The sequence below is a fragment of the Lepidochelys kempii genome, chromosome 20, assembly GCF_965140285.1.
Source record: "Lepidochelys kempii isolate rLepKem1 chromosome 20, rLepKem1.hap1, whole genome shotgun sequence".
Lineage (NCBI taxonomy): Eukaryota > Metazoa > Chordata > Testudines > Cheloniidae > Lepidochelys > Lepidochelys kempii.
In genome coordinates this window covers 24436289-24446616 of record NC_136399.1, presented here as the reverse complement: position 1 = coordinate 24446616, position 10328 = coordinate 24436289, and the positions used below count along the sequence as shown (strand labels likewise).

General features: G+C 52.2%; 1 protein-coding gene across 1 annotated transcript; it reads right to left on the bottom strand.

Moving 5' to 3' along the window:
• Positions 1-3471: 3471 nt before the first annotated feature.
• On the bottom strand, positions 3472-5335 carry GADD45GIP1 (GADD45G interacting protein 1). The gene is made up of 2 exons (XM_073318184.2): positions 4904-5335; positions 3472-4447 (listed from the first exon to the last, which is right to left on the bottom strand). The coding sequence occupies exons 1-2, from the start codon at positions 5245-5247 to the stop codon at positions 4129-4131; spliced, it is 663 nt and encodes a 220-aa protein (XP_073174285.1). The 5' UTR covers positions 5248-5335; the 3' UTR covers positions 3472-4128.
• Positions 5336-10328: the final 4993 nt, after the last annotated feature.

Here is a 10328-nt window from a genome sequence, read left to right as displayed (position 1 = left end):
GACACCTCCCAGTAGGCAATGATGGGATATCCAGACAATGGGGTAATTTCTCCCTAACCCCAGCCAATAAGGGGGTCAACATGTGCCTTGAATCTATAACCCTAATTTTTGTTTTTATCTGGTCTAATGTAACTGCAGCTGTTCTTATCCTCTGCACAATTATCGCCTTTTTTGCATCCTGATAGAATCTTGGGCCCAATATCATGTGTTGGTGGGTTCTGCAGGTCAAAGGCACCTTATGTACAAATAAGTATTGCCTTCGCGGGTGATTTAGATGTGTTGAGCTAGGAGGCAGTATGTCCTAGTGGATAGAGCACTGGACTGGGTCCCTTGAGAGCAGGGTTCTATTCCCCAGCTCTGCCATTAGCCTCACTTTCACTGGTCTGTGCCTCAGTTTCCCCATTCTGTAAAATAGGGCTAATGTGACTCACCTCCTTTGGAAAGTGCTTTGAGAGCTACTGATGAAGAGCTAGGGATGATCATACCATGACAGGGTGGAACAACACACGCCAGGCACCTTTATCCTGTTCACTATTTTGTGCCCCCTTTGGGTCGGGCTTTTGAAAGTACTTTTACTTGGCAAGTCATAGAGGTTTTTCCAATGGGTCTGTGCTCCTTTACACACAGATTTTGTCCTGGTATCACCTTTTATTTAAACAAATATTGCTCCAACCTCTAGCAGAGCTGCAGTTACATGCTTACTCTACTTCCCATGTGGGCACAGCGATGCTGCTAGAAACACCTTTATGTAAGAGCAGCTGGGCTACAGAGGGTTGTACCAGTTTAACTATTGTGGGGTATTTAAAGTGGTACAACTTATGAGGGAGGGAAGTTGAATGCACTAGAAAGTCCCTCTCTCTAGGAATTCCGAGGGCTTGGCTACATGTGGAAGCTTACCAGAATTGTTCCACAGGCCGAGATCTTCAAGGGTACTTAGGGGCCCAACTCCACTGATTTCAGGGAGCACCTGGGCTGTGGATTCAGAGTGTGCTGTGCTCTTCTCGTCTGACCTCCTTTATAACACCGGCCCTGGATGAATTCCTGTTCGAACCAGAGCAGCTCTTTGAGGAAAACATCCCAGCTCGATTTAAAGCTTACCCCAGCTGGAGAATCCACGGCACTCTGGGGCAAGTTTGTTCCAATAGTTAATTACCCTCCCTGTTAAAACTGCACACCTGAATGTGTCGAGCTTCAACTTCCTTCCGGGTGTGGGCTCTGGTGAGACAGAGGGAAAATTTTTGCCCCTTAGCAAAGGGTTGCTGTACAAGGGTGATTTAAGTAATAATTATTCCAGGATCGTGGCCACTCGTTGGGTGGGTGGGCAGCAAGGTTATGGCAGAACAGAGAATGTTGTAAGCAGTATCAGAAGCGGAGCCCATGGACCTATGAAAAAGCAGAGAGGGGCAGGCAACTGCCCCCCTTACCCCATAGGGAATGACATCCGACTTGTAGTCCACGGAAATTGCTGCCTTGGTAAACATCCAGCCCCACCATGGCTAAGCCCTGAGCATTGTCTCTGGGATGAGTCAGCCCTTGATTGCCACACGTGATCCCCAATAAGCAAACAAAACCTCCCTTAAGGGGGGGAGGAGGGGGTCAGATATAAGGTTGTAACTGGGCTAGGTCAGCAGCTGCCTCCTAGCGGCCCCCGTGGGAAGTGCACCCCTGCCGGCTGCAAAGCTGCCATTCAGAGCTGGATTCCTTGCTCTGCAGCTGGGCCTGGCTCTCCCAGCTGTAACCCGTGAGGGAGGATTTTGTTTTTCAACCGTGCGAACACCTGCTCTGCATAAAGAAGGGTCTCCCAAGCCAACAGCCCAGCTGCTAGTGTTGCGAGGAAACCAATTTTGATGTTTGATCAGGAGAGCTGTCCCAGCTGTGTGAAACGGCTCAGGAAATATGCCAAAGGGATGGGAGAGGGGGGAGTGAAGTGTCTAAACCAGCTCAGAGAGTGCAGAGGAAAACCACTGTCCTCTGAGCTGTGAAACACTTTCAAAACAGTCACAAATTTCAGTTCCCAGCCATGACCCCGAGGCAGCAAGAGGGGAAGTGACTTGCCAAGGCTGTTCAGCGACTCAGAAGGTAAGAAATGGCTCGGTGACTAGGGCACTAACTCAGCACAGGAGAGGCCCACATTCAATTCCCTGCTCTGCCTCAGACTGCCTGTGGGCAACTCACTTAACCATGCTGTGCCTCAGTTTCCCCATCCCTAAAACAGGGATACTAGTACTGCCCTGCCTCACAGGGGTGTGTGTCAGGATAAATACATAAAGAATTGTGAGGGGCTCAAATACCTCAGGGATGGGGCCCTGTAAGTACCTAATATAGGTCCTGGCTCCCAGTCTTCCCTACTCTTACAATATGAGGAAAGATTTTTCTAAAATGTGCAGGTTCAGTCTCAAGGAGAGAAGACTAAGGGGGAGCCTATGACAGTCTTCAAAGCTGTTCTAAAGGGGACAGGGATCAGTTGTTCATGTTCCCTGAGGGTAGGACAAGAAGTAATGGGCTTAATCTGCAGCAAGGGAGTTAGGTTAGATACCAGGAAAAATGTCCTGCCTCTGTGTTAGTTACGCTCTGGAATAGGCTTCCATGGGAGGAATCCTGTCTTTGGGGGCTTTTATGAATGGATTGGCCCAACACTTGACAGGGCCAGTCTGTTTACTTGGTCCTACCTCAGCATGGGGGCTGGACTAGATGATTTGTGGAGGTCCCATCCAGCTCTACACTTCTGTGATCACGTTTCCTCCCCTGAAGCAGAGAAAGGAGCAAACGCTCAGGGATTCTTTGAGCGTACGGTGGTACATTCTTTGTCCTTCCCTAGAGTGTAACGACGCTCTAGGGAAGGACAAAGCGTCTGGTTACACCCTTGCCATGTATGAGTCAGTCTCCAAATTTGGAAGAAAATGCAACTAGGTGCAGAGAGTGCAGGGAACTGGCCATGGATGGGTATTTTGCCTATGAAAGATCAATGAATCACACTCCTTCCTAACAAAATCGTGCTGCTCCTTGAGGTAGGGAAGGGAGGCTAGTGGATAGAGCACAGGCCTGGATGTCATGAGGCCTGGGATCCCTGGGTCCCTGACCTGCTGCGTGACTTTGGGCAAGTCCCTTCTCCTCCCAATGCCTTGGTTTTCCCATCTGTAAAACAGAGGTCATGATACTGACCTCCTTTGGAAAGCTATTTGAGACCTACTGATGAAAAGCCCTAGCTAAGAGCGATTATATACAGGAGTCACTTGCCCACTGCTGAAATGCAGCCACCACTGGGCTGGAATGTGACAGCTCAAGACAGAAAGTTAAAAGGGCATCCTAGTGAACTAACCCCATGGGGGGACAGATGGGTGCGGGGGAAGCAAGACTCATCTCTTACCTGAAGCACCAGTGGTCTCTAAGGCACATTTGCAGCCAGGAGAGACATCAGAACCTTCTGGGATCAGAACTGGCTGATAAAGAAAAGTCCCAGGCAGCCAAGGCCCTAGTCAGAGCCTTTTATTTCAACATACAAAGTACAGAGATCTCAGGTTGCTGGCTTGGTAGGGGCAGAACTGGCTGAGAAAGGAGCCTAGTGGTTACATTACTAACACAGTCACCATGTGGTCATCACCCTCTCTGCGATAGCAGCATTCACTCGGGAGTCCCGGGGCTCTGTAGGGTAATGCCAGCTCCCCCACAACATATCATTCCCAATCTGAAGTTGGGGGGAGCCTAGGGCTTTTGAGCAGGACCTTCCAATGACCTCCCTCTGTCTTACTCAAACTCCATTAGGTGGCCCGTGCACAGATCTGAGTCCAGCTGCGGGGGTGGCTGAAGAACCCAGGCTGAGCTGGCTGGCTGTACAAGCAGGGAGGGAGGCTGCCCCCGCCCCCTGTCACACTCCAGGGGGCAGCTCCTACACTGGGACTGACCGTGCAGTGCCTATTCACCCAGTGCTGCACCCCCCGCACCCCACCCCAATTAGAGTAAATAGTGGTGTTGACTTGCTGCTCCAAGAAGCATGATTGGCGCTCCAGACCTGAGCCACCAGCTCCCTGCTCAGCCCCCCTCTAGCACGCACTGGGAACAGAATTTAGCTCAGTGACAACTGTGGCTCTAACACTGACCCAATCTGAGGCTCCTAGATCATGTGCCCCCCTAGGCTGGTTCAGGCCCACCAGCTGAGACAGGAGCAGGTTCTGGGTCAACAGCAGTTTTCTTCTTTGCCTCCTCCTTGAGCTGTTTCTTCTTCAGCTTGAGCTCCTTGCGCTGTTTCTTCTCCATCTCCTGCACCAGCTCCTGGAATTTGGCACTGCGGTAGTCCACCTTGTGGCCAAAACGCTCCTGGGCCTCGGCCAGCAGCCGCTCCCGCCGGGCCTTGTCCTCCCGCTCCTTCTCCTTGCGTGCCGCCTTCTCCCGCCGCCAGTCCTCGATCATCTGCGGCATCTTGGCCATGTTGGCGGCAATCAGCTTCTCTCTGCCAGGAGGGCAAACAAGCCAGCAGTGAGACACCCACCACAGGGGGGAGACTCTCTGTATCTCTACTGCCACTGCTGTTCCCAAAACTTACACTGTAATTTGGGGTGGGGCGACAGAGGTCACCATTCCTTTTCCCTGAGGGCAGGTCTTGGGCCTGGAGACCTTGCTCATAGGAGTGGGGCGAGAGCATTTCCTAGAGCAATGTGTTGGGGGGAGGGGTGGTGTCACACCCCAAATAGGGGTCATCACCCCAGGACTAGGGTTAGGTTCCAGCATCTCTCCCACCTCTGGAGTAGGGTCCTCCCTCCCCAGGAACTGGGTCAGGTTTTGGGGTCCCTGACCCCTCCATGACTAGGGTCCTCCCCCTCCCCCAGGAATGAGTCAAGTTTCAGGGCCCCTTCCCAGGGCAGTCAGGACCCAGACCTCCGGCCCCCAGGTCAAGCCCCCTCCGCACCTCTCTACCCGCTGCCTCTCCGCCTGCTGCTCCTTCGCGTCCAGCGCCGCCTCCATCTCCCTCAGCCCGGAGAACCACTCCCTCTCCTCGGCCTCCAGCTCCTGCAGCTTCTCGGGGCTGGGCCAGAGCCGGGCCGGGTCCACGCCGGAGGCCGAGCCGTGGCGCCCGTACAGCTTGGCCTCGTAGGCGGGCTGCAGCTGCCACAGGGGCGTGAGGGGATCGCTGGGGTCCGGCCGGTACACGCCGCCCGGCTTGCGCCGCGGGGGCGGGGCGTGATAGGGGCGGGCGGCCGGGAGCGCGGCCCGGAGCAGCCCCAGCCACGCCCGCCGCATGGGCGCCGCCATCTTGGTTGGTCACGTGACCTCACGGGGCGGGTCCTGCCAGCAGTCGCGGGGGCTGCCCAGAGACGTGCCTGACACCTCGCCCTCCACTGACCGGAAGTCGGGCGATGGAGGCCGGAAGTTGGTTTGCGGGAAGGCGCAGAAAGACCGGAAGTGGGGCGATGGAGGCCGGAAGCGGGGCATTTGGGGGTCAATGGGGACCGGAAGCGGGGCCTTTCGGGGCAGTGGGGACCGGAAGTGGGGCCTTTCGGGGCAGTGGGCACCGGAAGTGGGGCTGAGGGAGTCAGGGCACTGGGTGGGGGAATTTACCCGCAAACTGAGGCCTCTTCTCCCCATGCCCTGGAAGCAAGGCGGCGCCGTCGTCGCCTGGCGTCATGGTGCTGAGTTGAGACGAAGGCCACGAGTCAAACTTGCCGCCGAGCCGGTGTCACGTCCAGGCGACGTGTCGCCCCCCCCTGTAGGGCGGCCACCTCCGAGCAGCAAAAAACCGGGACAGCCAGGCTGGGCCGGAGCCCCCAGAACCGGCCAGCTGGCAGCGTGTGCTCTGCACCCTGACTCACAGATCTCCCCGGCCAGCCCCCGCCACGAAGGGACGACCCTGGGAGAACCTGGACAGGTGGCAACATGCCCTTCCCCCCCAGGCAACGTTCCATTTACATTAGAACACGGCATGAGCTCAGGCCGGGGCACTGGGTCAGAAAGTGGCCTTGGCATGACATGCGAGCACCCAGGCAATGGGATGGCGTGGGCTGCTGTCTGAATGGGGCACGAAGATGAAACACCATTACCTCGTGGCACAATGGTGTCACAAGAAACAGCATCGGAGGGACACCGAGCACCTCACAATGTGGGGGCCTCGTGCAACAGCACGCCATTGAAATGAAACAGCCATGCACCATTACGGCCTCCTGCCACGTCCTGGCTGCGACACACAGTGTCCAGATGAAATACCAGCTCGCCAGTGTCTAATTGAATAGTCGATGCCCCACAACGCCGCTAAACTGTGCCTCGCAAGACAATGTGACAATGGCACGTTGCAATGTTGTGTTATTATGCTGACCCCCAGCTGATGCCCTGCTATGCAAGCTGGCAGCGCAGTGCCAAAGTATGTCACATCAAGAACCAGTATCTCAGGGTCTGAGATACCAGTGTGTTGGAGTATTCAAGGAGAAATGTGAAGGACTTTAACCTTTATGACTTCATGAAATGTCACCATGTCATATCTTGTAACCTGATGGATACACTTGATTCCGACCCGGGATTGCAGTTCCTGCCATGAGCAGCTCCTAGGTGCAGCTCCTGCCACCTCAGCCAGGAAGAAAGATACTCCCAGGCTCAGCACAGCTGGTACCAGCTTGTCTCAGGAAGTTTACCGGTAAGGCCCCTATTCAGGGAACCCCAGGAAAGTTTTGTGTTGCATTTCTTCTGCTGTAACACACAGGAGAGATGCACATGCACACACACCCCCACATACACAACCACACCTACCCACACCGTTGGGCCTTTGCAAATGGGTCATCAGCTCCACTCTAACACCCTGTGTATAGCATCATTGGAGCTTCATCCAACGCCGTTCTAAGAGAAAGTGATATCACAGTGGCAGTGCAAATCCAGTGTGAACTGTCAGGGCGTATCTACACTAGGAAATTTACCGGCATAACTATACAGATATAATTATACTGTTATAGATCTACCCACATAACTCCTGCTTCCAAAGCAACATAGCTAAACCGGAAAAAGATACCCTCCTCTTTAGGAATAAGAGTCCCTGAACAGGTTTCAGAGTAACAGCCGTGTTAGTCTGTATTCGCAAAAAGAAAAGGAGGACTTGTGGCACCGTAGAGACTTACCAATTTAGTTGAGCAGAAGCTTTCATGAGCTACAGCTCAGTCCCTGAACAGGGAGTTATATGGGGAGAGCTATAGCAGTGTAAGTATAAATTAATAGATTATAAAGACAGATTGGACCTCTATGATCATCTTGTCTGACCTCGTATATAACCCAGGCCATAGAATTGCCCTGAATTAATTTCTTGTTGAGGTAGAGCATCTCTTTTAGAAAAACATCCAATTTGATTTAAAAATCTACAGCCTTGGAGAATCCACCACAAGCCTTGGTAAATTGTTCCAATGGTTAATAACCCTCACTGTTAAAAATTAGCATCTTATTTCCAGCCTGAATTTGTCTAGCTTTTCAACTTCCAGCCTTTGCTAGACCTTTGACTGCTAGATTGAAGAGCCCAATATCAAAGTTGTGTTCCCCAGGCAGGTACTTATAAACTTAAATGCTAGTAAATTTCCTCAGGTAGATGAGCCCTTAGTATGTTGATTTCCCTTCCTAGATATTTCATTCTTCGCTTTTCCACTTCCTTTAAGGTTTTCTTCCTTCTCCCTATTATGAAACTAACAATGGAACAATGGCTTTCCCCTCCTCCTCCTCACACCTTATTCTGAGCAGTCTCTGGAAAGCTAGGTCGAGTTTTATGAGTGAGTTTTATACACATATTGGGCTGTGGGAACAATTATTTCTCCCCATAAAACCCAAACTGACATGCAGTGGTTTGTTTGCTTTGAGCCTGATGACTTTTAATGAGACACCAGAACCGCTGTGCTGGAAAAATTGTGCCTTTCTATGGGAGTGTAATACTAATGATCCCTTTGCTAAGCTGATCCAAACTCAGACTCCCCCCCGCCCCCTCCGCAGGTCTATAATTGGGGTCTGATTGCCACACAGCCCCCTCCGAGTCAGTGTTAACTCATGTCAGGAATTTTCTCGCACTCAGTTTACTTGTACTGGTTTTAAGTGCTGGAATTAGTTGGGAGGAGGGTGGGCACCCGTGGTCGTTAAATATCCCAAGGCACTTTTCCTAAAAGTCAAGGTGTTCACCCTGGTGTCCTGGCCTGTATCCAGCTTTGGTAATTAAATTCTGCCTCCTGAACTTTCTGCACTGTGTTTTCAGTTGCAAATGTTATTGCTATCTGAAGATGTTTTGGGGGGTTGCCGTGTGAAGCTATGTGCTGTCCCCACCAGAAGTGGCTGCATTTCAGCAGCCAGTGAACGAGCCCTGCATATGCAGCTTGGCACCTTCAGGTGAAAGATGCTTCCGAATGATACTGTGACAAAAAAAGTGGTGGTTTCTTGGGGCTTCTGGAGTTGTGGCTATGCCGCACAGTGGGATACCTTCAGGAATTCATAGCTTGTAAGGCCAGAAGGGACTATTATGATCATCTAGTCTAACCTCCAGCGTAACACAGGCCAGAGAGCTTCTCTGAATTAATTCCTGTTTTCAATTAGAGCCTCTATGGTAGAAAAACATCCAATCTTGATTTAAAAATTGCCAGTGAGGAATCCATCACAACCCTAGGTAAACTGTTCCAATGCACTAGTGCTTGGATCCTCCTTGTTCCCAAAGCGCTAATAGCCTGAGCAAAAAGAAGTCACTTCCTTAGCCATAACAGTACAGGGCATATGACACATGGCAGAACAGTCCTGATTCCATCCAACAGAGGGCAAGAGGATCAGAGAACTATCCCTTTCGCCCCCTAGTGACAGAGATATGGGATCTTATTAGTGACTGGAAAATGAATAATGATTCATAGCTCTTCTATAGCACTTTTCAGCAATGGAGATCTCAAAAGCACTTCACAATCTTTAAAGTATTTATCCTCACAACCCATCCACGAAGTAGGGAAATATTATTATCCCCGTTGTACAGGTGAGCAACAGAGGAGAGGCCACATGACATGCCCAAGAGATCTGTGACAGAGCAGGGAACTGAACCTGGCTTGCCAAAGTCCTGAGCCCCTGCCCTAGCCCCGGGACCATCCTACCCAACAGCTAGCAGGGAGGACAAAGGCAAATCTGACACTGTTACCCCTTCATCTAGCTCAGCCTCCAGCCCCTAATCTGGCACAACTGGAGCCGTTTCCAATGGTGCCATTTCGAGGCCACGTTATCTTTTGTTTGCTTCTCTTTCCCCTGCTCTTTACACCCTTCAGCCGTCAGCCTCTGGCAGAGCTTTCCCACCAGCCGTGATCCGGCACCGGCTCCCCGAATAGCGTTTGCCAACTTTAAACTGCCTTTTACTTAATTGTTTCACTGGCATCCCCTTCCACTTTCTCCCCAGAGAGGGAGCGAGCCGGGGAAGCTTAAGAGCCACACTAATGACATAATGTTCCCTGCTGAATTGCACGTGGTGGAAGAGAATGGAGGACAAATTGCTTTCTTCACTTCTCCCTGGTTCCCCTGCTTTCTCTGGCTTCCCCTGCCCTGGCCCCCTCTAGCTGGGCCGAGCCAGAACACTATAAGTGAAACTCAACATCCCTTTTTTCAAGCTAATTAAACGCCTTGGTTCAGATGAGTGGATTTGTCAGTGGCAGGAGCGCGGCCGGCTGGGGCTTTCTTCCCCTCCCCCCCGTCCCTCCTTTGCTCGCTCTTGCTCTCTTTAAGCCTATTTGTTTCCTGTCAGTGCCTGTCTTCAGAGACCCCCCTTCTCTGAAACAGGACGACATTTTAATGGCTTCTGGCACTGGCAGACAAATAACAAAACTCACGTCAACTCTTTGCAGACAGCTCCCCCCATCTCCTGCACTTGACGGGCTTCCCCTGTGGACCTTTCTACTGGCTGTGCTTCGGCCTGCGTCACCTCCATTCGGCCCGAGTGAGGAGCAGAAGGGCCAAGAGAGACAGATAAAAGCTACGCGGGTTGGGGCAGGGAGGGCCAGCTTGGCACGGGCTTTGGTCCTTCGTACCTGAGCCTGCCTGCCTGCTGCCTTCACCTCAGATGCTTTCTCTGAATCTTTCATCAGCGCCACAGCCCCGTGAGATGAAATATTTACTAGGCATGCGGGTTGATCCGCGGCCAAGTAGCCCCCAATGACGGCGACGGGAACGTAGCGAGGCTGGCTCCTTTCCTCCTAATTAGGGAGTGGGCTGCGTTTCCCAGAACAGGGACTATTTTTGGGGGTGGGGGGGTCTGCCTAACTTCAGGCACTTGGGATCAGACTCTAGCTTTTGTTTTGTGTGTGTGTTTGTGGGGGGGGGGGGGTTCTGAGTCCCCTATGCCAGGTCTCCCTTTGCAACCA

Bases quoted from the DNA above. Each gene is read 5' to 3' on its own strand.
- GADD45GIP1 (XM_073318184.2), bottom strand. From the start codon at position 5,247: ATGGCGGCGCCCATGCGGCGGGCGTGGCTGGGGCTGCTCCGGGCCGCG. The intron at 4,448-4,903 runs GTGCGGAGGGGG...CCCTCCTGGCAG, and splicing joins GAGAGGCAGCGGGTAGAGAG to AGAGAAGCTGATTGCCGCCA.